At 50.0% G+C, this 27,050-nt stretch overlaps 1 protein-coding gene across 5 annotated transcripts in view; it reads right to left on the bottom strand.

Moving 5' to 3' along the window:
• The window catches only part of LPIN1 (lipin 1), a 127,602-nt gene that overhangs the window by 45,108 nt on the left and 55,444 nt on the right, over positions 1-27,050 (bottom strand). For 2 of the 5 annotated variants that reach the window (XM_060411589.1, XM_060411590.1), the window contains exons 1-5: positions 25,262-25,374; positions 24,925-25,018; positions 4,269-4,469; positions 3,378-3,473; positions 238-545 (exon numbers count right to left, since the gene is read on the bottom strand). In XM_060411589.1, coding sequence (XP_060267572.1) covers positions 238-545; positions 3,378-3,473; positions 4,269-4,460 — 596 coding nt within the window. In that variant the 5' untranslated portion in view covers positions 4,461-4,469; positions 24,925-25,018; positions 25,262-25,374. 5 annotated transcript variants of the gene reach the window in all.

The following is a 27,050-nucleotide window of genomic DNA, read 5'->3' as shown; positions in this document are numbered from 1 at the left end:
AACATAGGTAGCTCACAAGGACCTACTACATGGCACAGGGAACTCTACTCAATATTTTATCATAACATAATGGAAAAGAATCTGAAAAGGAATATATACACATCTAAGTGAATCATTTTGCTGTACATCTGAAACTAACATAACACCGTGAATCAGGTATACATCAATTTAAAAAAACAGGACCATCCGAAACACTGAATTCATCTAGTGCGCCCCCCTTCTGTCCCCGACACTTACCTACTGCTGTCCAGTGGCTCGGCCTCCTCGTCCGAGCTCATCTCTATGGGGAACATGTCTTCATCCTCGGACGTGTTCATGTTCTCGTCCCTTTTCAGGCTGTCCAGCTGCGACTTCCTCCTCCTCTTCCTGCGCTTCTTCACTAAAGAGCCACTCGACGGGGTCTCACTGGGAGGGGAGACCTGGGCTGACGTGTTGGCGTCCAGGCCTCTTATCCGATCTGCGGAGTTCCTCTTCAGCTGGGACTCCATCCTCGAGGCTCCTTCCGACAGGATCGGGGAGGTGGCCAGGTGCATGGGGATCACCTCCTGAAGGGCAGCAAACATGTCCAAGAAGGAATCAGGTTAGCTGGGGGCGGGTGGTTAAGGGTTGGAACGGTGCTGACAGCCCGCCAGCATTAATTCAGGGGTCCAAGCACAGATGGAGGGGTGCAATGAGGAGCACAGGGCAACCAAATGCAGGATTTGATAGATGGTCATAAAGTCAACTTGTCACTAAGTGCCATTTTGTACTGAATCCTGCGTTTTCATGATTATAAGAAAGCGAAGTAATTTTCAGTCATTTCAGACTACCAAAATTCAACATGGTCTGAAATTTCCAGGGAAAAGAGGAAAAAATCGGCTTGGAGTTATTATAATACCCTGGGAGCTGAACTCAATTTTGTACTCCAGTGTGTGTGTGTCAAAGAGAATGCGTATGTGTATTTTTAATACACACTGAGTTAAGATGATGATAATAATTTTTAAAGAAAGTTTTTCTGGTGTAGCCAAATACCAAATAAAATTAAGAGGCTTAGAGAACATCAAATCATGTACTACATGTATAAAATCCACACCTGGAAGGTGAGGCTGAGGCTGGGAAGGGTGGGTAATAGGTCACATCTCCAGGGAGACTGAAAGAAACCAAAGACTGGGACGGTTTTGTCCTGAGATTGAAACTGTGGATATTCATTTTAAAGCCTGAAGCTACTCAGAGCCATTCCTTGATAGCCAGGCTATCTTCCCATAAAGGAACCAGTTCAAGAGGATTTTATTGAGGAATTACTACATCAGATCCCTTCAAAGCGACTTTCTCAGTGAATGAAAGAGTGAAAAGAAATGGTTTATCTTAGAAGAAAACATGCGCTAAACCCTCATGACTTGGAATTTGGCAAAGGATTCTTAGATATGACGACAAAATCATGAGCCACAAGGAAAACGCAGATAAAACGGACTTCATCAAAACTGAAAAGTTTTGTGTTTCAAAGGGCAACATCAAGAAAGTGAAAAGACAGCTCACACCACGGAAGAAAATCTTTACAAATCATCTCTCTTATAAATCATATAAGTCCCTTAACAAATCATAAAAGGGACTTATTTCTGAACTATATACTGAACTGTTACAGCTCAAATGATAAGACAAATAACCCAATTTAAAAAATGATCAAAGGATCTGAACAGATACTTCTCCAAAGAATACATACACAAGGTCAATAAGCATGGGAAGAAGTGCTTAACATCATGGCAACAGGGAAATGCAAATCCACACCACAATGAGATACTACTTCACGCCCACTGGGATGGCTAGAACCACAAGGCCAGAGAGAAAGTAACGATGAGGCTGCAGAGAGATCGGAACCCTCGCGCACTGCTGCTGGGAACAGAAAACGGCGAAGCGGCTTTGGACAACAGCTTGGCAGCTCCTCAGTGTGAAACTCAGTGTTGCTGGAGAAGACTCTTGAGGGTCCCCTGGATAGCAAAGAGATCAAACCAGTCAATTTTAAAGGAAATCAACCCTAAATACTCTTTGGAAGGGCTGATGCCGAAGCCGAAGCTCCAATACTTTGGCCACCTGATGCAAACAGCTAACTCATTGGAAAGGACCCTGATGCTGGGGGAAATTGAAGGCAGGAGGAGAAGAGGGCGACAGAGGACCAGATGGTTGGATGGCATCATTGATTCAATCAATATGAAATTGGGCAAAATCCAGGAGATGGTGAGGGACAGGGAAGCCTGGCGTGCTGCAGTCCATGGGGTCACAAAGAGTTGCACACGACTTGGCAACTGCACAACAAAAATAAATGACTCAGCAATTCCACTCCCAGGTACAAACTCCCCAAAGTGAAAACATACGCCTATATGAAAACCTGTACACAGCATTATTCACAGCAGCCAAAAGGTAGAAACCAACCCAAGTGTCCACCAACACATGAAAAGAGACTAAACATGGTCTATAGATATAGTGGAGTATTACTCAGCCAAATAAAGGAATGGAGTACGGACACAGACACAATATGGGTGACTCTTGAAAATATTACGGTACATGAAAGAAGCCAGGAGCAAAAGATCACAAACCACGAGATTCTATTCCGATGAAAGCTCAGATTAGGGAGGTCTATAGAGACAGAAAGTAGATTAGTGGTTGCTGAGGGCTCAGGGTAGTGGGGAGATTGGGGTTTAGGGAGAGGGGAGGGGATAGACTGTCTCTGAGGTGATGAAGAAGCTCTAAAATTGACTGCGTGATCAGTGCAGGTATCTGTGAAAATACAACTGCACACATGAGATGGATAAATCACACGGTATAAAAATTCCATCTTAATAAAGCTGTTAAGCAGTTTTTAATAATAAAAAATTAATGTGATCTGGTCACTCAGCCATTCGAGACTTGACAGACAAGTATAATTTGTACGCTTTGGATGATGGCTTCAGGCCAGCATCCTTCAGCTCCTCTGTCTCCCTGGAAAATGGAGGAGGTGGGGACCGACGTGTCTTGTGTGGACACACCACACACCCACCCACCCTGTGGCTCGATCCCTTGGTACAGGGAAAAGCCACTTTCCTCCTCCACCCTCACCCACACAGCAGGCACCTGCACTTCTCCTGCATCTCCCAGAGAAGTGTCCCACAAAGCTCAAAACTAGGAAGTAAGCATCACCACCCAGCTTCCCAGGTGGCTCAGCAGTGAAGAATCCCCCTGCCAAGGCAGGAGATTGGGCTCGATCCCTGGGTTGGAAGATCCTCTGGAGGAGGAAACGGCCCCCCACTCCAGTATTCTTGCTGGAGAAACCCCACGGACAGAGGAGCCTGGCGGGTCCATGGGGTCACAAAGCGTTAGACACGACTGAATGAGCATGCATGCCAGCATCACCCAGCTGTCCTTACCTGATCGTTATCAGTCTCTTGAACAAAAAATGCTTCTCCATTATCTCCCAGTTTCATGTGCAAATCCACAGATTCCCCATTGATTTCTATGTCAACCTGAAGGAAAAACATACTTCACCACAACAGGAAACGTCGCAGGGAATGCCCAGGTCTCTACACACTTCAGTTACATACATCCCCAAATATCTCACAGTCCCTAATCTCAACAGGTCAATCTGGTCCATCGAGAAACAGAGTCTAGGGGACCTCTCTGGTGCTCCAGTGGCTAAGACTCCACGCTTCCAATGCAGGGGCCATGGCTTCGATCCCTGGTCAGGAAACTAAGATCCCATACATCACGTCATAGCCAAAAAGAAACAGAGTCTACTCCCCCGCTCCATCATCCCCTGGATCCCTGCAGGCTTGTGGCGCCCAGTGAGTTGAGCACAACAGCAGTGACTATTGAAGCTAGTTCGCCTGGCCCCCTCTCTTGCAAGAGGCTCGCCCTTATAGCCAGCCACCATGGTATAATGAAGCCCAGGCCACATGGAGAGGACAGAGGCATTCTGGACGACAGCCTCAGCTCAGAGTCCAGCTGAGGACCACACACCCAGTGAGCCAGAGCATCCACGGAGGAGTCCAGCCTCCAACCCCGAGTCTTCAGCTGAGGCCCCAGGCAGCAAAGAGCAGAAACTAGCCAGCCTTCTGCATGCCAGACGCCACCCCCGCCAGAGCTTAATAAACAGTTGCTTTATGCCACTATAAATCTTGGAGAAATTGACACAGTCACAGTTAACGAGAACAGTTGTTAATTGCCAATTTAGGGACCAGCCTTCCCGAAGGAGAGCTAACTGTCAGGGTCCTCAAGGAGCTCCGGATACATAACGCTGCCCCTGCCCTCAGGCCACTCACCACCTTCTCCCGGGAGCGCAGGACCCCCATCTTCCCGAAGCGCACGTGGAAGGGGGAACACTGCAGGCTCCCGTTGGGCTGGCGGACCACGATGATGTCGATGCATCCCGACAGGGTGGCGGGGTTCAGCCCCTTGTAGAGCTCCTTCACAGTGACGAACACCTGGCCCGCCAGCTGCCCGACGTAGTTCATGGTCTGAGCCTGGGCGACAGAGACACAAGCGAGACACACACGCAATTAATTCAGCTCCAGAGGTGGCTCAGATGGTAAAGGATCTGCCTGCAGTGCAGGAGACCCAGGTTCCATCCCTAGGTCAGGAAGATCCCCTAGGGAAGGAAGTGACAACCCACTCCCGTATCCTTGCCTGGAGAATCCCATGGATAGGGAAGCCTGGTGGGCTACTGTCCATGGGGTCACAGAGAATCAGACACAACTGAGCGACTGACATTTTGCCTAGAGCCAGTCAGGATGAACATGTGTGCACCGCACGCCCGACTTCACACCCTGCTCAGGGCATTTTGCTCTACCGGAATGGGACTCCCACGCCTCACTCAGCTACCCCCACCCCAAACCCCGGCCACCCGGCAAGGCTTAGTCTCAGTCGTCCCTGGGCCGCTCCTCTCCGAGTCCACGGTACCTGTGACACCGTCCTTACGGTTCTTGCTCTAACTCATGTGCAGGTTTTACAAACCAAATCTCCAGACTCTTGAGAAGAGAGACTGTACGTGAAATCTTTCATATTCCCCACCACATCAAAAAGAGTGAAGTGAAAGTCACTCAGTCATGTCTGACTCTTTGTGAGCCCATGGACTATACAGTCCATGGGATTCTCTAGGCCAGAATACTGGAGTGGGTAGTCTTTCCCTTCTCCAGGGGATCTTCTCAACCCTGGGATCGAACCCAGGTCTCCCACATCGCAGGTGGATTCTTTACCAGCTGAGCCACCAGGGAAGCCCGAAAGAGTAGATAATTAATAATATTACTAGAGACAAATGATTTTTTTTCCTTGAGAAGGAAAAAAAAAAAAAAGACTTTTATTTTGGACAATTTCCACCCTGGACCTTGCCTGCCTGCCCCATGCTCTCACATTTCTGAGGGATATCTGAGCCGGGCTTCAGGTTGTCTGCACAGCTGACCCACTGGAGTCCCCTGAGCAAACATCCAGGGCCACTACTCTGCAAGGGGCCTGGTGCTGGGAAGACAGATTCAAAAGACACAGGCTCCCGCCCCCAAGAGGGACTTGGGCTCGAGAAGGAGAATGCACATCCGTGAGGCTTCTTTTAAGGAGACACTGAGGGAATTCACTTTGCCAACAAAGGTCCATCTAGTCAAAGCTATGGCTTTTCCAGTCGTCACATATGGATCTGAGAGTTGTACTATAAAGAAAGCCAAGCACCGAAGAAGAATTAATGCTTTTGAACTGTGGTGTTGGAGAAGACTCTTGAGAGTCCCTTGAACTGAAAGGAGATCCAAGCAGTCCATCCTAAAGGAGATTAATCCTGAAAATTCATTGGAAGGACTGACGCTGAAGCTCAAACTCCAATACTTTGGCCACCTGATGCAAAGAGCTGACTCCTTTGACAAGACCCTGATGCTGGGAAAGATTGAAGGTGGGAGGAGAAGGGGATGAGAGAGGATGAGATGGTTGGATGGCATCACCCACTCAATGCACATGAGTTTGAGTAAACTCCGGGAGTTGGCGACAGACACAGAGGCCTGGCGTGCTGCAGTCTATGGGGTGGCAAAGAGTCAGACACGACTGAGCGACTCAGCTGAACTGAACTGAGGGAATTCTGTCCAGGGGAGGAGAAGAGCCATCGCGGAGGAGCTAGCAGTTAGCAGGCGGGGAGGAGGGCAGGGATGCTCACTGGCAGAGGGAGGCGGACAGGACACTGCACGTGGAGAGATGTGCGCTTGCAGTGGGAACGCACAGTGGAGGACCAGAGCTGACACCTGCCAGGAGACGGGCCAACGCATGGTCGCAATGGGAAGCCACTGGGGACTCAAGAACACAAAATGATGACTTCATCCATGACTTAGAAAGAGCATTGCGGTTACAAAAAGGTAGAGAAGGCTGGCAGGAAAAGACCCTGAAGGCAGGCAGGCCAATCTGCAGCTGCTGATGATCGCATGGACAAGAAAGGACGCGAGCCTGAAGGGCGGCAGTGAGGGGAGAAACAAGGCAAACGTTGGGGGCCGGAGCAACGGGAGCCCCCGCGGCGCTGGGCCCTGGTCCTCTCCTCACAGCTGGGGCTCCACCGGCCACCCCAGTGTGACCCGCATCCGCCCAGCTGCCCAAACGGCCTCACCCGGCCTCCAGATGCCAGTCGCCCGCCCTGATGGGACTCAGACGCTCAGACGGGCCCAGCTACCCCTGGGGGTGTGGCTCACGGTCTTGTCCCTGCCAAGTCCTGCCTCCTCCGGCTCCAGTAGCACCTCCACTTCAGGGCCGAGTCCACAGAGTTCTGTCCCCTCCACTCTGTATACTTTGGTGGACTCGTGAGGCCACGTGGTTTCAAATATCATCTGAGCACCAAGAGGTCACACAACGTGACTTCCGACTGACGGGTCCCCAGCCCTCGGCCGGTTTCCCTGCCCTCAAGCAGGTTAGATTCCTCAGCAGATCTAACCAGGAGCTCATGGGACTGACCACACTGACCACCACCCAGGAGCCTTACGATGACTCCAGCAGCCGCCACGGCACGTGTGTGCCCACCTGGCCCTGGCAAACCTCCATTTACACAGCTTGTAACTGTGAACTTTCTTGCTCTGATGTGTGTCCATTCTGCCATGTGGTTTTCATGTCACTCAGTGAAGCCAGATTCTCCTTGAGGCCAAGGATCAAGCCTGGTCCTTTCAATTACCAAAAAAAAAAAAGAAGAAACTCCCTTCTATGAGCCTCTCATCTCAACCCCTACAACATAAGCAGAAGTGATTGCGACTCTCCCTGCTCCCAAAACAGGAAACTGAAGCACTAAAGTGATCAGTCAACTGCCCTGCATGCAAACAAGAACTGCTGATTTGATTCTAACAGAACAAGCCAGAGACTGAAGCAGTGAGCAAAACCCTCAGAGAAAAGAGCATGAGAAAGTCCTCTGGCTCATGCTACAACTTTAAATGACGTTCTCTGGATTAATACACTTCCTCCCTCAGATGCAGAAATAAGCCAACCTTCAGTAAACACATTCAGATGCACAGACCTGCCTCCCAGCTGCACAGCCTCCACCACTCACTAAGGCCCAGGTACCTAAATTCATAAAATCACACACGTTCTAAGTTGGCTTAATGGTACAGGTTAACCAACTCCATGCACAAGGGGAGGCGGGACATTTCCTGAGCCATAGAGAAAAGGACTATTTATAACTCTGACACTTTCTCTAGGGAGTCATTTTATAAAAGGAAAGCATCACCACAATGGTCAACCTGGATTTTAACATACTGGGCTCATGAGACAGCAGTGCCTGCAGTATAATAACATTTTTTTACAATTTCTGTCATATGTGTGCGTGCATGCTAAGTCACTTCAGTTGTGTTCAACCCTGTGGGATGGAGTCTGCCAGGCTCCTCTGTCCACGGGATTCTCCAGGCAAGAATTCTCCGGAGTGGGTTACCATGCCCTCCTCCCGGGGATCATCCCAACCCAGGGATGGAACCCGCATCTCCTACATTGTCAGGCAGGTTCCCTGCCGCTAGCGCCACCTGGGAAGCCCCTTCTGTCATATTCTCGTGACTCTCACAATAACCCTGTAGGTATAAGGCCTTTCAGGTAGGAAAACTGAAGGACTAGCAAATGTGCAATGCAGCAAATGCCCAAGGTCACCGACCTGGAATCTGACCTTGGCTTTGGTTATGTTGAGCCCCTCTCCCATCCCCCATGGCTTCCTCCAACTTCACCACCGTCACATATGGGCTCTGCCCACCCTGAATGACAGTGACCCCTGAATAACCGCTCCCCAGCACCGCAGTCCTGAACCTAGGCCAACATCACCGCTCCACTGGCAGGGCTCCTGAGAAGGCCTCAGGACCTGCTGATAAGCATTTTTTATTCATAAGAAAGAGAAAGCTCATAACTGGATGGTATTACCAGCTCTGTGCCCTAGCCTCTCATCTGTCAAACGAGCATACCGGCCCGGGTGACCTGCAAGGTCCAGGTCCAGCTCCAATCATCCAAAGATAAAGGCTGCACTCTTCGATCCTTAGCAACTGGAAGGGCATCTTTCATAATTTAAATGAAATGTTGATCTGTGCTCTTGTCCTCGAGAACGAAGCATCCTTCCCCACCCACCAATGAGTAAATTCAAGGTAAATGGGCAGAAACTGAGAATTCTGAAGCTGGCAGGATCCTGACTGAGCTCGTGTCCCAACATCCTCGTTTTAAAGAAATAAGCCCAGAGGTGGGACATGGCTCAGGCGAGCTCCACAACCAAGACAGAGGCAGACATCAATTCCTCGATTTCCAGCCCTGGGATTTCCCCTGTGAGCGGGCCATGGGTGGGCTGACGTGTTTTTTCTACCACAAATAATCAGAAATTGCTTTGAGATCTTTAGCTACCCTCTCTATTGAATAACTTATTTGCAAATCTGAAAATATCTCCATTCCGAAGCAGAAAATCTGTTCTATAATCCTTAACAAATGACTGAGCCAGGGCCCCACCTGCCAACACACGCCTAGGAACTGTCAGTGTCTACGCCCTAGGCCAGCTAGAACCGAGCATTGAAAATTTTTTAAAAAGGAGAGCACTCACTAGCACCTCACAGCTATTTGTGATTTCAGAGACGCAGCAGTGCGCAGTAGCTTGAAGTGAGATCTTAGTTCCCTGCCCGGAATCGAACCTGGGTGGTCTGGATGAAAACCAAGAATCTCAGCCACTAGACCAGCAAGAGACAGTGGCTGGAACAAAGCTCGCCTTGGCTCTTGTCCCTACTGATAAATGCATTTCTCAAGAAGGTGAAAACTGTAAAAACAGGTATAAAGTTTATTATCAGAGACACAGCACCAGTGGGAGAGCTCACAGAGAAATGGTTTAGTTAAGACAGAAGCAAGGCAGAGATGCACACCGGAGAGAAAGCGTATGGGTGGCCCCTGTAACGAGGAGTAAAGAGGCAGATAAGTCGTTTACATAGGGCAGTTCTTCTGGGTCTTTGCCTTCCTTTGGCCAGTTATCTGGTTTCTTTTTCCTCATCTGACCTACCATAGGACCCTCTCTAACACCCACGCACTACTTTTTTCAAGAATTCCAACCCAGAGGCCTATGGGGGCTGGGGGGAGGGTTCTTGGCATCACATATTATGGGGTGGTGCCCCCTCCTTTTGACCCCAAGAAGTCTTTCTGAGCATGTGCAGTGTTCTCCCTTGCCCCAAGGATGGGAAATAAAAGACTTCTTTATTTTTTAATTTATTTTTTAATTGAAGGATAATTGCTTTAATAAATGACTTCTTGATCTTTTACTCAAATGGAGTTTAGCCCTTCTCTGTTCCTGCCACGACTGTTATCTTAAGGTGTCCTCAGGAGACAAAGCCTGGCTCTTTATACTGTTTCTGTTATTTCCATCTCCAAGTGCAAATAGGAGGCTGGTCGTAAATATCTAACCTGGAGCCCACCTATCTCCTGTCTCAGGAAATGCAAACAGGAGGCTAGTTCTAAGCGTCTTGCCTGAAGTCCATCTTTTCTCACCCCAGAGAAATGTAAACAGGAGGCCAGTTTTAAATGCCTTGCCGGAGGCCCATCTATCTCTTGCCTCATTAGGATGACTACTGCCTAAAAAGCAGGAAAAAACATGCACTGGTGAGGATGTAAAGAATATGGAACCTACATACACTATCAGAGGGTAAAGGGTACAGCTATAGAACACAGCATGGTGATTCCTCAGAAAAATTTAAAATAGACCTACCCTCAGTTCAGTTCAGTTGCTCAGTCATGTCCGACTCTTTGCGACCCCATGGACTGCAGCACGCCAGGCTTCCCTGTCCATCACCAACTCTCAGAACTTGCTCAAACTCATGTCCATCAAGTAGGTGATGCCATCCAACCATCTCATCCTCTATCGTCCCCACAGCCAGTTCCTCCCATCAGGAAGCTTCCACAAGCCTCTTATCCTTACCCATCAGAGGGCAGACAAAATGGAAACCACAATCACAGAAAACTAATCACCTGGATCACAGCCTTGCCCAACTCAATGAAACGATGGGCCATGTCTCATGTAAGGCCACCCAAGACGGAAAGGTCATGGTGGAGAGTTCTGACGAAACGTGGTCCACTGGAGAAGGGAATGGCAACCCACTTCAGTATTCTTGCCTTGAAAACCCCATGAACAGACCTACCCTATGACCCAGCAATTCCACTTCTGAGTACACAGCCAGGAGAATGGAAAGCAAGGTCTCAAAGAGATATATCTGTGTTTATAGCAACATTATTCCCAACAGCCAAAAGGTAAAAACAATCCAACTGGCCATCGATGGATGAACGGATAAACAAAATGCAGTATGATACACACAATGGAACGTTATTCAGTCTCCAAAAGGAATGAAATTCTGACACATGCTACAGCTTGGCTGAACCTTGAGGGCATCATGCTAAGCGACATACACCAGTCACCAAGGACAAATACTGCGTGATCCTGCTCGTACAAGGTATCCGGAGCAGCTAAAGCCACAGAAGCAGAAGGCAGAATGGCGATTACCAGGGGTGGGGGCAGGGTGAAGGAAGTTCGTGTTTCATGGGGACAGAGCTTCAGGTGCGCAAGGTGAGAAGAGCTCTGGAGCTGGACAGTGACCGTCTACTGTGTGAATGCACAGCCACGTACGTGTACTTGTATTGAGTCTATTGAGCTGTTCACTTAAAATTGGTTAAAAGACTGGATTTTATGTCGTGTATTTTACCAATTTTTTTTTTTTTAATTTACAACACAGATAAGAAGTTTCTTGGAGGGACTTCCCAGGCAGTCCAGTGGTTAAGACTTCACCTTTCAAAGCAGAGGGTGTGGGTTTGATCCCTAGTTGGGGAGCTAAGACCCCACATGCCAAAAAAAACCAAGACATAAAACAGGAGCAATATTATGATAAATTCAATAAAGACTATAAAACTATATTTTAAAAATTAAAAGTTTCTTTGAGTGACAGACTGGGTCCAGGAGACCAAGGGGAGAAAGTGGACCCAGGTCACCTCCAGCATCTGCTTGACCAAAAAGCACAGGCTGGCTGGAAGCAGCCACGCTCTGCTTGACCTTCTGCTCCTCCAAGGTCTCCTCCTAAATACATGCTGGTGAGTGAAAGTGAAAGTCACTCTGTCGTGTCCGACTCTTTGCAACCCCATGGACTACATATTCCATGGAATTCTCCAGGCCAGTATACTGGAGTGGGTAGCTGTTCCCTTCTCCAGGGGATCTTCCCAACGCAGGGATCGAACCCAGGTCTCCCACATTGCAGGCGGATTCTTTACCAGCTGAGCCACAAGGGAAGCCCAAGGACACTGGAATGGGTAGGCTATCCTTTCTCCAGCAGATCTTGCCAACCCAGGAATTGAACCGGGGTCTCCTGCATTGCAGGCAAATGCTATACCAACTGAGCTGGTGAGTAGGTACCGAATATAGGAGCCACCCGGCTAGGCACCACTTTTCAAGTTTCACTTCTGTCAGCTCCATCAGAAGTCAAGGCCTCAAGGAAGAAGCTAATTTGCTGGTGAAGAAGCCAGGTCAGCCAGAGTCCCCTGCCGACCCCCGTTCACCTCCCTCCAGCCGTGGTGTCCTCTGAGACAGGACAGGAGAAGGCCAGGAGCGGGTGTGTGCCCTCAAGAAGAAATTGCCTTCAGAACCTCAAGAAGCAGCCAGAGATAAGCAGAACCTGTACACAAAACAAAGGCTGAAATTTCCAGCTGAACAGCTCTGAGAACCCTGCTCTCCACTCACCCCACTCCAAGTCACTTTTTGATCTCTCGATTTTAATCTTTGGATCTGGCAGGAGCTGCCTGCTCCACCTGACAAGCCTTCACTTACCGCTCGAAATGGGATTCCTTTAACCCTCATGCAAAGGGTTTTCGAGGAAAGCTGAGCCAGACCTCAAAAAAACAGAAAGATACGCCTCCTGCCAAACTCAGGTTCTCTATGCTGTGCTTAACTCTGAGGTTAACAAACTGGTAAATATATTTTTCTCAACGTGCCAACTTCCAGGTTGACCTCCTGGAACACAACTAACTTTCTAAGATTATTCCACGCCACTGGAATACTGTCTTTCTGAATACTCTTCCATAAGTTAGAAACCGCGGCAGCGCTTGTGTTAGACCCCAATAGATAACATACATGGAACACAAAAACCCGAAAGTGTATTCCCACAAGGGGTTCCATCTGCAACGTAATCAACAGAGCATCTTCAGCCTGAAAAGCATCAATTACTAAAACTAATATGGGCCTCTGAATTATTTCAGGCCAACCTCCTTACTCGAAATTCAGGAATCAGGTCCATTCATTTATTATGCAAATGTATAAAAGTGATTTTAATTAATTCCCCTTCTGGTTCTCTCAATGAGACTATTATCAAAGGCACATTATCTACAAGGTAAGTTTCTCCATTTTCATCTTGTAAGCATGCCCAAAGACATGTGATGTTATGACAGGCAACATCCAATCTGGAGATACTCCGCCCCAGGAAGGATAGTGGGTCAAGACTCGGGGCTGAGAAACCTCACCTTAGCATAGGTCAAAGAGAGTGCAGAGCTGTCTCAGTGGACACTACCCTCAGAATCACCATTTTTGTTAAACCTTCCTCACCTTGACACTTCTTTCTTTAAGCTCTTTAAGCTCCATAAGAGTTCTACTCCACAAGAGTCACTCCTTAATCCACATCCCATTGCCTCTTCTGTGTCTTCGCCTGCGTGTCAGGCTACCTCATCCATCTCCACACCCACATTAACTCATTGTTCTGTGAACTGAACCTCCCTCCAGGCTCTCCTGGTCAGCTGATCCCCTCTCCTCCTATCCTGAGCAGCGGCTTGATAAAACACAGGTTGTCACTTGTCTAGGTTGTCATTTGTCCAGCTGGAGAGACCTGATAAACTTGGGCCAGCATTTGTCCAGCAGCTGGAGAGATCCCATTCACCAAGCTGTCTGCCCTCCTTGAGGACAGGGAGGGGCCTGCTCATCTCGGGGCACCCAGCCCCTCACATGGCACTGGGCCCATCCCAGGGACCCAGGAAATGCTGCGGCCACACATGACCACGTTTGAATTACTTCCCAGACTGCTGTTGACTCCATTCTTCAGCATATGCTGGGAGCCTCATCTCTTCTATTTGTCCGTTAAGCGAAGTACCTCTGAAATGACCTGATTGAATTTAATCTATACGGTGACTTTCTTCCAACAAGTGAAACTGCTTCATTGGTTGGGGACACTTTTGCATTGGTTTAGTGGAAATAGAGGAGGTACCATCCAAGCTGCCTGCATCCTACTGTTAGAACACTGAAACAGATGCACGGCTCAGAGTGAAGGACCAGGGCACAGAGGGACGCCTGTATCCTCCTAGTACCCATCACGGCAGAAGAGGACGGGAGTGGCGGCAGGTAGGAGGGTGCAGAGCTGTGCCAGAGGCGGGGGGCTCCGCTTACCAGGGCTCAGCCGACCTCGGGGCGGTCATGGCCACATGGGTGGGCACGATATCCTAGTGCTTTCCTGAGGAATGAGGAGGCAGGTCATCACACAAAGAGAAATGAGGAAACATCTGAGACGCAAATGAAAGAGAAGTACTGAAAACAAATCCCTCCCTACACTCGCGTTCCAGCAAAGGCTAACCTGAGGACCATCTTGGAAAGGATGTCCACAGTGAAACAGAATTTCAGGCTCTCTGAGAAAACAAGTTCTGCAGCGTGTATGAGGTTAACTTTCTGTCCGACGAGACTGAACCTAGTTTTTCCGAGAGGCTCTGCTGGGAGCTGCAAAATGTAGCCAGGAAGTGCAACCTTCTTACCTGACACAACCACCAGGAACTCCAAGGGTAATAAGCGGAGGTGAGAAGACAAAATGATGCTTGTTGAGAAAGGTTTATGTGAACTTGGAAAACCATGACGGGTGCCTGCTGTCTTTGGGGAGCAAGTGAAATAAAAGTCACTCAGTCGTATCTGACTCTTTGCGACCCCATGGACTACACACTCCATGGAATTCTCCAAGCCAGAATACTGGAGTGGGTAGCCTTCTCCAGGGGATCTTCCCAACCCAGGGATCAAACCCAGGTCTCCCATATTGTAAGCAGATTCTTTACCAGCTGAGCCACAAGGGAAGCTTTGGGGAGCAAGGAATACTCCAAAGCCCTCAGCACCCATCCCATCTGATAGATGGTGCAAACAAGCCCTTAGCAAACCACTACTGGCTAATGTCACTTCTTCCTGAATCCCAGGCGAAAGGCCACACAAGCTTCCACTCAACATCTGTACAGCACTTCACAACATACAGAACTCCTTTGCCTAGGTGGACTAATCTGATGAAGATCTAAGCATACTCAGAACTAACATGACTACCCCATTTCCAACAAGGAACTGGGGCACCGGGTTTGTGTGGCATTCTGGGTAGCTCAACTGGTAAGCCACAGTGAGGATAGGGGCCCAGGTGGAACCCCTACTCTTCCCTGTCCTGCTGAGCACAGCGCTGCCTTCCCATCCCACTGGACAGAACTGGTATAAATGAGTGACACAGCCAACGTGCATGCTCAGCTGTGTCTGACTCTTTGCCACCCTTTGGACGATAGCCCACCAGGTTCCTCTGTCCATGGGATTTTTCAGGCAAGAATACTGGAGTGGGCTGCCACTTCCTCCTCCAGGAATCTTCCTGACCCAAAAATCAAACCTGCGTCTCCTGTGTTGGCAGGCAGATTCTTCACCCACTAAGCTACCAGGAAAGCCCAATAAATGTGTGAGACCCAGTTACAGAAAAATCAGTTTTGCTTTAGCAAAACAGATGGCAATCGTCTCATTCTAAAAGCCAGATAACAACATTCAGCACATGTTCACAGGGCATCCCAGTACTACCCAGGTGACCAGAGATTGTAAAGAAAGTTGGAATTACAGACAGGCCATTCCAGAGCCAGGATGGAAAGCACAGTCTGTAAGACCAAGCTTCTAAGAGAACTGACTCATTCTGGGGGGTGGGGCGGGGAGCTCACCATTAATGGGGGCATGCAAAGAGTCTAAACCATGATCTGATGAAGAGTCTGTAAAGGGAATTCAAGAATGGGGTTCTGAGTTCATGATTCTATGACTTGGTCATAACAATTTTATGAAATCAAGTTTTTATCTCCAGCAAGAAACCAGGAGTTTAGGGTTGCTTTTTTATTCTTGTAGGGATTGTTTGGAGGGTGAGGAGAGCGGTCGTACAGGGGAGAGGGATTTGTTTTGGAATTATTTTGTCCCATCACAAAAAATTCCAGATGTGCACACACCACCGCAAAGTAGCTTAGCAGGTATGGGTATGGGCGGAGCAGTACTAAAATTCAAAAAGTAGAAGAAATTAAGAAAATGGGAATTGTCCTCTCCCAGGAACACAAAACTAATGAAGACAATGCCCCAAACAACATTCACTGCAAACACAGTTTAGATAACAGGCTCACTACGCATTTCTTGCAGCACACAGGCCACAGAAGATAAGGATTAGTCAAAAAAAAAAACAGAAACTGCACAAAATTAGGGGTGTGAACAACAACAAAAAAATGTTGCCTTCCATTTCAGTAAACAAACAACACTGCCTGCCACTCGGGTGAATAATAAACGTTGCCCCCAATCAAGCCATCAGCCACTGCAGCAGCCCAGCGGAGCACCCTGAGAAGAACTCAGGACAGAGAAAAACAATACCCCTGTAGGCAATTAAGATGCATATCAAGGGAATCACTTCAAGGAGCCAGACTCCTGCACCTACCTTCCTGTACACAGATGAGCACTGAAATCATTAACTTGACATGGCTATTTTTTGTGTGATTAGCAGTGATCCTTCATATCCAACTACATTTTTTTCCCAGCAAAAACTTCCTATATATCCTGGATCCTCCCTCTCCTCTCTAGAACACCTAGATTATAGTCCTCAGGTGAAAGTGAAAGTTACTCTTTCCAACCCCATGGACTATGCAGTCCATGGAATTCTCCAGGCCAGAATACTGGAGTGGATAGCTTTTCCCTTCTCAGGGGATCTTCCCAACCCAGGGATCACAGGTCTCCGGCATTGCAGGAGGATTCTTTACCATCTGAGCCACAAGGGAAGCCCAAGAATACTGGAGTGGGTAGCCAATCCTTTCTCCAGCAGATCTTCCTGACCCAGGAATCAAATCGGGGTCTCCTGAGTTGCAGGGGGATTCTTCACCAACTGAGCTATCAGGAAAGCCCTCAGTAAGGTCACCAAATAAAACGTAACTCTCAGGTTTTAGGTTGTGCATGTATTTTTTTTTTTTTTTTTTTAGTGGACAGGGGTCAGGAGGCCCGGACTTGACTACTTCCTCCAGCATTGAGGAGCTCTGTGCCGGAGGCCAGGTCTTCCCCAGCCTCTCTGATGAGACTTACCAGCTGTCATCAAAAGCGCTGAACAAGATGATAACTTTGAAAAGGTCTTTGCCCTTGCAAAGCACAGGACGAAAAGTGAGTGGTTACTGTCATTTCTTTCTTGAGCAAGTGGCTAGATAAGTCAGACTCGGCTGTAGGCTCTAGGTGTGTTATTTTCACAGGCATCCACACCCCGCCTTGCCTACCCTTACCCTCAGGGCTGCTTAGAAGGTAAATCCAAAACCTGCCCCCACAGTCCTCAAGGCCTAAAAGGTCAAACACCCTCCTTTCATCAGTTTGTGACTGGAGACATCTTTGGCACACTTGTCCCCAGAATGAGTCATCACTTCCAGGAGCCAGCCTGTGTGCACAGAGACAAAAGTGCACTCTGTCACCTCTCCCCCGACAGCAGGTGTGGACTCTGGGCTTAAGGCACACGCAGGGCAAGTCCTGACTGGAAAATCGACACAACATCCCCTGGTTTTGCGTTGCTGTTATCAACAGCAGGACTGCAGCCCCAGACACCCAACCAGCTAATGCTCCACTGGGGGTCAAAGTTCTAGCCTGCCAGCTACTCTGGTTATAGATGTGCATCTGAGAGACCTCTCCACATCCACTGAGTTCACGGGCAGCATGAGGCAACGACAGCACGGTGGCAAGCCAGTGTGCCACAAACCTTCAAACCCGCTGCCCATTTTCACACGCCACTACGGCTGGCACACCATCCAGAAGATGGTGGTAGTAACAAAGAGTTTAAATCGTTTGCTTAGTTATCAGAACGATGCAAGGGATATGATTTTCCCATTATGCAGAAAAGGAAGCTGTTACAGTTTATATAACTTGGGCTGGATGAGGTGGACGCACCATCCAAATTCACACTGAACCTCTATCCAGCACTGGGACAATGCTGTCAAGCTCCCCAAGACTTGACAGTCCAACCTACATACGGGGCAGCACGCAGACCTTAAATTATATACACGGGAGGGTATAATGCACAGCAGTGTGAAACCTATTCACTTCTCCAATGGGGAGGCCAAACTCAGCCACAATGGTACATTTTAAGAGCTTGATTTCCTGGTTTGGAAACTCGTCTGCCTGCGCCAGAGGTCCGTCTGTGCTTGCTGATGGGTCAAGCAGCAGCAGACCAGTCTCATCCTCCCACCTCTCCAGGTGGCACACGCGGGTAATCAGAAGACGCCAGGGGGCGGGTACATAGGCTGGGCAGAAGCCCTGCCACCGGCTGACAATCAGGGCCATGCCTCTTACAGATCTGGACAGGGTCTCATCACTTTTGAGCTAACAAAGAAAAAGGGCAAATAATTTACTAGTAAAAGAAAAAAACATCTAAATTGAATATCCATGGATAAAATCTTCTCCTCCTCTTTATCCAGATCTACACCTCAAGTCGTTTCTGAGGGCTGGTGAGCAACTAGCCGATACCTTCCTGCCCACGCCCACTCCCCTCTCACCCAGTCACACACTCACTCACCTGTGCCCAGCGCCGGGCTTGGCACCAGCCAAGACTTAATTCCTGTCCTGAGACACTGAAAGTCTTGTATCTTAACTGGCTCAGTTATTGAACAACTAACTGAACATGGATGTCCTTTATAGCCTTTGTGAATGGTGAAGAATTTGCTCTGGGAGAGTGAGCCTCAGCCACGGGGAGTAAGTAAGCCACCTGGCTTTTCACTCAGACCCTTCATCCTCAAGGACACGACAGAATCTGCCTCCTGGGAGTTCTCCCTGTGGCTTCCTGAAGTCCCAGGATGTCTCCTTCCTCTGAGGATGACCCCTTGTGCCCTAACACCGGAGCTGGGTCTCAGAGGGACGGTGGGGGGCCTCCACTCACCAACCCTGGCTGATCTCCTCTGAGCATATTCAACTGTGCCCCCATGTCTAGGGTCCAAATCCAAGGTCTGCTCAGCTTGGAGCAACAAAACAGACGGGTGCTGCTTCGGGACTGGCCAGGACCACATCCACCTGAGAGGTTATGGGATAAACGCTGGCTTTCATACAAAGCATGGAAAAAAAAAAAAAAAGACAATTCCTAAGAAATTCCAAAACGATATGATGACTAATATGACTTATGTGAAAATGAAATTTGTTTATAAATAGCACATCTTCCTCTTGCTAGTTCTATTAACGGCAAAGAGGAAGTCTTCTTCTCAGAGCCCCTATGCATTGATAGTTATCAGCTGGCAAGGGTGATAAATTACATATAGATGACAAAAAAGGAAGTATGACTTTGGTGCAGAGTGATGCAGGAGAAACAATGCCAGACTGGAAGCCCAGGTGCGGGGGTTTCATCCCCACTCTTGCCCCCTACCCGGCCTCAGTGACAGCACGGTGTCGGCGCCAGGCCGGGGCGGGGGGGGGGGGGGGGGGGGGATGGTTAGTCCCTCCCCTCCCAGCCAGCCGGGACCAAGTGAGACCACCAGCAGATGCTCCATGTGTTAGTCCGACCATTGTGAACAGACCCCAAAGAGAAACTTCTTACAGACAAGCGTGTGCTCAGTCATGTCCGACTCTTTGCAACACCATAGACTGTAACCCGCCAGGCTTCTCTGTCCATGGAATTTTCCAGTCAAGAATACTGGCCTGGAATACCATTTCCTACCCCAGGGCATCTTCCCAACCCAGCAATCAAACTCGCATCTCCTGCATTGGCAGGTGGATTTCTTAACACTGAGCCATCAGGGAAGCCTGAAACTTCCTACACAAGAGAGCAAACTCCTGTGTCCACCAGTGCTCAGTGTGATTCAGGGACTTTACAGGCAGGCCAGTGTTTTTCAGGAGACACTGGTCCAATAGTAGAAAAATTCACCAGAAAAGCTTGCGATGCCTTGAAGAGCTTGCAGGTCAGACTAAGACTTCCTGACAAATGATGAAGCAGCAAATCCAGCCAGCCCTGGTGTCCCGGCACCAAAGCCTGCTCTGCATTAAGTAGTCCTGCCCATCGCAGTTGGGCTGCAGGCCATCCTGCAGGATGCAGGGTACCACAGGAAGCATGGGGAGTGCATGCATCTGGGATGCAACGAGCTGTCACCCTGTAGAAATGCGTCAGGAAAGCGGACACCCACAGCAACTCCAGACACACAGGAAAGAGAGAGAGAGAAGGCGCAGGTTTCCTCTCCTCCTTTAAGGGCCCCACCCGGCAGGAGAGCCCCACACTCCAGGCACAGAGCTGATGCACAACGCACCAGTTACCCCAGGCTCCTATGGTTCACCAGGGCAGGGCTGCTAACACAATGAAGTAATGGAGGTCTCATGACTTCTCACCTCACTGCTACATCAGAAACATCAGCATTTCATCTAAAACTGGCAGAATCCTTCTCCAGGATTCGCAGAACTGTCAAGAACATGGTTTCGGTGGAACTGGTGCCCAAATTCAACACCCCAGCCACAGCTCTCGTAACCCTACTGCTTTACTAATTTCATTCACCTGTAGAATATTAAGACTAATTTAAGAGGGCCTCAGACCAACCCAACAGAATAATGAGCAAAGAGAGTTGATAGAGAAAGAAGTCCACAGGGTCAATGAGGTATGAGAAGATATTCAATTCTATTCGTAATTTAAGATATGCAAATCCAAGATGGCCTTTCAATAGTCCAAAATCAAAGCATTTTGTAAAACCTGAAGGCTGGTGAATGGGGAAAAAACAAATGCTCACCATTCCCTGCTGGTGGGGTAATAAATGGGGTGAGTACTGTGGCAACAGCTGTTGTCTTTTTTGCACACACCAGCAAACTCCGGCAATTCTGCTACAAGACCCATGCACAAAACAGTAATTATGGCCCTGATTATAATGAGGAAAATTAGAAACAAATATCCACAGGACTTTGGTTAAGTAAATTGGGGACCACTCAAACCATATAATTGAGAATTATTAGGATGTGAAAAGATAAAACAAAGAAACAGAAAAGGGTTCCCCAAATACTATTAATAAGAGGAAAAGATGTATATACTATGTGAAAAAGGTACAAATATATTTATCATATGAAATCACTTTAAAGAATTACATTTACACCTATTCCGACATGCACAAAAATGATGGACTGATGTGTGTACCATCAAAGCTCACAGGCTCACCCCTGGGGATGAAGAGAAGGCCTTCACTTTTCATCACAAATACTTCCACAGTTTTCATTTCTGGATTTTTATTACATAGTCATGTACTGCTTTAGCATTAATTTTTAATGACCTCAGAGACCTAGGGGGAAGATGGCAAACTCTGGCCTGCTGGGTATCAAGGTCCCCCCCACCCATCCTTGAAACTGCTGAGACAGGAGGGGACAATGGAGGGGCAGACACCTGCTTTGGTCGGAGAGGTCAGATGGGTGACCATCTCCAGCACTGGGATTTTGCAATGCTCAGATCTTATAATCCCATGTGATGAGTGTTCTCAGGTCCCTGCCAAGGAGTACAAAAGGCCTGGGGGTGGTGGAGGGAGGTGGGGCAGCTGAACTAGTCAGTGGCCAACGTGCTGGGCAAAGCAGGCCCCGGTTTAGACCCCGATGCCCTGGAGGAGGAAATGGCAAACCACTCCAGTATTCTTGCTTGGAGAATCCTCTGGACAGGGGAGCCCTGAGGGCTATAGTCCATGGGATCACAAAGAGCTGGACAGGACTGAAGTGACTTAGCACACAAAGCGCAAAGCACCCTCAGCTCTTCACCACTAACTCAGGAATGAAACACAGGACCGTGTAGCCTCTCTTTATACACCTGCAAGGGCCCTCTGTCCAGGTCTGTGTCTTGGCCAAAAAGAAAGCACCACTGTGGGACTTCTGCCCGACCCCTGTCCCCTCCCCTCAGCAACTCATGGAAAGGAGGTGGCTAAATACCACCTGGATCCTCCCAAGTGCTGCCTACAGCTCAGGGATAAGAGTTCGGGGCCTGGAGAGAGACACTGGCCTTCACATCCCAGCTCCCCACCTGCTAAGCTGTGACCATGAGCAACTGACCACTCTCTAAGCCACTCAATCTCATATCTGTTAAGACGGACAATCCTAACAGCACCTGCCCCCTGGGATGGGTATGAGGTGGTACACGAGAAGTTCTTTTCCAAGTGTACAGCCAAACCAAAGCCAGGTGCTACCCTGTGGTCACAAAGGGTCCAAAGGCTGGACCGAAAACTAAGATTGCAGCCTGACAGCACTTTGCCGATGTCAACTATTTAAATCATATCCTCCCAAAAAGTCAAGGGCAAAGAATTCCACTGATTAAAATTAATACAGAAATACCAGAAAGGTATGGTTAGATTTCAATAGGCTGGGCATACATTTCCATTTTGTCCAAAAAGTCTGAGTCAAAGGGAACCCCAAGACTGAGCCACAGTCTGGGCCGACGCAGAGTTCACTGGCAAGTTAAGAGCCCGGTTATATCCCAGGACCCTTGCTGCTTCTATCTTTTGTCAACCAGAGGTGGATGCCTATTGAGAACAGGAGGATTTCACCAAAAAGAGAGAAGACATGTGTCCAAGGAGATGCTGGACCTTTAGGAACAAGGCACACAGTGTAAACCGGCTAGTCCTGTCCCCGCAGCTGGGCCAGCGGGGTCTGTGGGCGCTCTTAGGAGCAAACAGGCTGTGGATCTGGAGTCAGGACTCTGCCCCAACAACCAGTGGTAGCCTTTTTCTGGAAAGCACAGCACTCAGCACCAGGGAAAAAGTCTTACAGGAATTTCAAACCTGCTTAGTGGGTTGAGGGATGTGGTTGCAATCACCAGAACAACATCCTCTCCGAACTGAGCCCTGGGCCCCTGAGCGTTTGCTCCTACCTTCCCTCCAGCTGGACCACCCCAGGCCACACCCCAGCCGGACTGCTGGGGGCCAGCCCCTGACACACGCAGGCCCCTCCCCACACACCAAGCACTGGGTCTCACACACCCTTCTTCCCTCCATCAGAGCTCACACAGACATGTCAAGCTAAAACAAGTTTCACAGAACAATATCTAACCTTAGTATGCCTGGGTCCAATATTTTCTTTTCTTCTCTTATTTCATTTTTTTTTTTAAATGCCCATGGGCCCACAAAACTGATTTCAGGGCCAGTGGGTCGCAAGCTGCTCTGTGAAAAAATTACTGTGTTCTGAGCCAGGGCTCTCTGCAGGCAGAAACTCCAGCTGCTTCTCACTTCTTGTTTGTTAAGTCAAAGGTGGGGAGAAGAGGGGAGGCATGGGAAGAGGAAGCAGCAGGGGAACACAGGGAAGTGGGGGGACACACGAAAGAGGTGGGGCAGGTCACGGGCTCCCTGACAGCCCCCTCCCACCATCAAGAGGCTGTCCCACTGTCAAGAGGCTGTGCCACTCCCGCCTGCCATGTCCCCCAAGCTGGACCTGCGGCCAGGAACCCAAGCAGGTGTGCGGCCCTGGCTCTCTCTCCAAATCCACTGCTCACAGCCTGGAAAGCTCCCATTTCACAGACAGCCACCAAACAGGCAGCCGGAGTCCCCTATACACTGAAAGCATGTCAAATCACTGAAGGGCTTGTTCGGGCTTTGCTCAGCTTCTCTTCCCAAATCCCATTCCGAGTCCCAGTGAGCTTATCTAGGAAACCTGGCCAGGGTTCAGTGACACATAACACGTGGGACTTCTCCCACCCTCCCCGGGCATCCACCCCAACGCTGACCCTGCATCCCAGCCTTGCGTGTTCCTTGTCACCGTGACAGCTCCGGGTTCTCACACCCCGATCACACAGAGGAAGTTGAAGTGTCCGCAGGTCAAACCACCAGCCTCAGGGTCACAAATGAACCATCATCTTCTAGGTCTTTCTCAAAATGCTCCAAAAGTTGCCCCTGCCAACAGGCTTTCCCTGGAATGAGCCGCCTGCAGCCTCAGCTAGCCCCAACGGCACCCTCTCGCTAATCAATCCATCGCATTTAGGTACCTTTTAGACCTTGAACCCAGAACAGTGAGGATCCAAGAGAGGCTGACTCATAGGGGACCAGGGGTCCCACAGTGGTGATTCATAGCCCAGATCACAGTGTCAGGCAGGACTGTCTCAACTCTACAAATAGCCCTCCTCACTGGCACCTTGCGTCCATCCCTTAAAATAACAATGACCACGGTGACCCCACGCTCTGTCCTAGGAGCTCTTACCCATCTCAGGGAACTTTTACAATAACTTGCAAATGGGTGTGATTCTCTCTTCAGTTCACAGTGGAAGAAGCCGACACTCAGAGAATTTGTCTTTGGCCCATGTTCCAGGGCTAAACTACAAAGCCAAGTTCTTTGTACCAGCCTGTGAGCCCCATTGGCCTCAGGCCCTTCTTTTGAAATATCACCCTCATCTCCTGCCCCCTCCCTCCGGTCCAGGGCCCTGAACACAGCTGACTGGGTGGAGGGTAGGCTTGCTTCCTTCCTTCTGGGCTGGCCACCCCCACCCCTTTCAGGGCAAGACTCCTCCTGGGCCTTTCCAAGGTCCCCTCAAGACCCAAGATCCCCCCACTTGCAACAAGACTCAGCAGTGTTTATTTCTTGATTACTATATGTTCCTCACATGCTTACTTTAATTCATAAGACCCAAATTATTGAACAGGGAATGAAAAGTAACTTTCACAATCACCCTCCCAATACCTGGCCCCTCCCATGAAAACACTCACTGTGTGTAAGCTCATCTTTCCAAAACACTCCTGTTATCCTGGGGAAACTACTAGGTTCTAAAAGCTCTGAATCAATACTGCCAGTTGTTTTAGTTAAGTTCCCATTTGGTGGTCAAAACCTGGGTTGACAGGTTTCTCAGGCTGCTGCTTTCTCCAGCAACTACCCTCCACACAAACTGCCCTTCAGTTATCTACACACAATGCGGTTCCATGGCACTTAAGAGTTATTTCCAAAACACTACTTTTCATCCTACATTTTCCTGGGCTTCCCCCAAATAACATTATTCTGCAGGGGCATTTGATGGGAGGCCTAGCACCCCTCCGGCTGCACGAAAGGTGCACAGAAGCCGGCAGAGCAGAGACCAGGCTGTAATAGGAGAACTCGGATTCCAAACCTGGCTCGGTTGTGTGACCTTGGGCCCGGTAAGTCAAGCTCCCTGAGCCTCAGTTTCCTCAACAGCAAAGCAGAAAACCTTAAAATTCCCCCTCCCCGAACAGCTTCATAAATGTCCCTGACGCTAAGCAGGGGCTGCTTGCTGCCCAGGTAAAACCCACCCTCGCTCCCCGGATGGAGCTGGCTGGTCCCGCCGTCCGGGGCTGGAGGGGGGCCCCCCTCAAGTTCGCCACGCCGATCAAAGTCAGGTCAGCCCTGCAGGAGAAGGCCCGAGAGATGCTTAAGAGACCGCCGGACCCCTGGGCCTGTTCTCCATCTCCCCCCGTAATCTCTTGCCCCGGAAGGACCGCAGGGGACCGAGTGCGGTCTGGGAAGCCGGGTGGACGGGCATCTCCCCGCCCGCGCCCGCTACGGCCTGGCTGCATCCTCCAACCCGGCCCTGCGGGCCGCGCCCCGCCCCGCCTGGCCCGGCTTCCCCCAGAGGTTGTGGCCCCCTACCTCGGCTGCGGCTGGGCTGGGACAGCAGCTCCGCAGGGGGTTCGACACCGGAGATTCGTGGCGCGGAGGCGGCTACAAACACTGCAGAGCCGCGCGCGTGGCCGCCTTTGTATGCAAACACCCAGCCAGCCGCGCGCTCCCAGTCGGCCTGGCCCCGCCCAGGGGCAGGGCCAGTAGGAAGGGCGGGGCCAGCGGGGTGGTGCGAGAGATTTTCGACCCCGCCCCCGGGGCGGGACCAGCGGGAGGGCGGGGCCAGCGGGGTGGTGCGAGGGCCCTTTCGAGCAGTGAGCCACTTGGCAGCTTCCTGAGCCCATCTGGCCCCAGGCGGCGGATCCTCCCTGGCAGGAAGTCCCCGAGCCGGCCCGCCCCTCCTCCCTCGCCGTCCTTTAGTGCTGTTTACTGAGATGCAGAAGGAAGAGGGGAGAGTCCTGCTTGGAAGGAAGCAGGAGTGCCCGTTCTGGCCACTCTTGAGATTTGAGATTTTTCCCAGCCATCCCAGACATGTCGGGAAGGGTTTCTGGTGCTCGCTGGCGAAGTTCCTCTGGCTCTAGGTAGAAGTAGGGGGGTCGTCTGCTATCTTTCCCTGCTCTCCCTATTACTGTCAGAACAACTAAACAAGGCCAGACTTTTGCAGGGAGAATTTTTTTTTCCCCCAACAAGCAGTAAGAAAACGCTAAAACACACATTTCAGTACAAGCGGAGTTGGATTCCCCGGAGCGCTTGCCCGGCTGATGTTGCCAGTCAGGAGTCCCTGCCCCGCCTCCAAGAGGGCCCCTGCCCTGTGGTCTGCAATCACCCAGCTGTGACTCAGCCCGGAGAGCTGAGGTGATTCCCTGAGCCAATCCCGGGACCTGCTGCTTTCTGCCCAACTCAGGTGAGAAGGCGATGGCACCCCACTCCAGTACTATTGCCTGGAAAATCCCGTGGACTGGTGGGCTGCAGTCCATGGGGTCGCAAAGAGTCAGACACGACTGAGCGACTTCACTTTCACTTTTCACTTTTATGCATTGGAGAAGGCAATGGCAACCCACTCCAGTGTTCTTCCCTGGAGAATCCCAGGGACAGGGGAGCCTGATGGGCTTCCGTCTATGGGGTCGCACAGAGTCGGACACGACAGAAGCGACTTAGCAGCAGCAGCAGGTGAGTAGAAGGAACCCGCAGGGATGAGTAGACTCGCTCCAAGCTCTGGAGGAGGAAGGAGGGAGGAGTGATGCCCGGGCCAAGTGACACATGCCTCCTGGAGGCTAAGACTCAGTTTCACCATCTGAAAAATGGGAGGCAGATGCTCAACACACAGGTCCACTTTGAGGATGGAAACAGCCATCGTGTGAAACACTCTAAGCCCTTTCACTAACTTGAAAGTGAAAGTGGCTCAGTCGTGTCCAACTCTTTGCTACCCCGCGGACTATGCAGTTCATGGAGTACTCCAGGCCAGAATACTGGAGCGGGGAGCCTTTCCCTTCTGGGGATCTTCCCAACTCAGGCATCGAACCCAGGTCTCCCACATGGGCAGGCAGATTCTCTACCGGCTGAGCCAATTCTAGAACCTTATACATGAAGGCTTCCCAGGCGGTGCTAGTGGTAAAGAACCTACCTGCCACTGCAGGAGACTCAGTTTCCATCCTTGGGTGGGGAAGATCCCCTGGAGGAGGGAACGGCTAACCACTCCAGTATTCTTCCCTGGAGAATCCCCACGGACAGAGGAGCCTGTAGGGCTACAGTCCATGGGGTCGCACAGACTCCGATATGACTGAAGAGACTTCCCACGCACGCATACGTGAAAGACTGG

This window comes from Ovis aries, chromosome 3, assembly GCF_016772045.2.
Source record: "Ovis aries strain OAR_USU_Benz2616 breed Rambouillet chromosome 3, ARS-UI_Ramb_v3.0, whole genome shotgun sequence".
NCBI lineage: Eukaryota > Metazoa > Chordata > Mammalia > Artiodactyla > Bovidae > Ovis > Ovis aries.
Note: the sequence above shows the minus strand (reverse complement) of the source record. Positions and strands in the feature narration are given on the sequence as shown.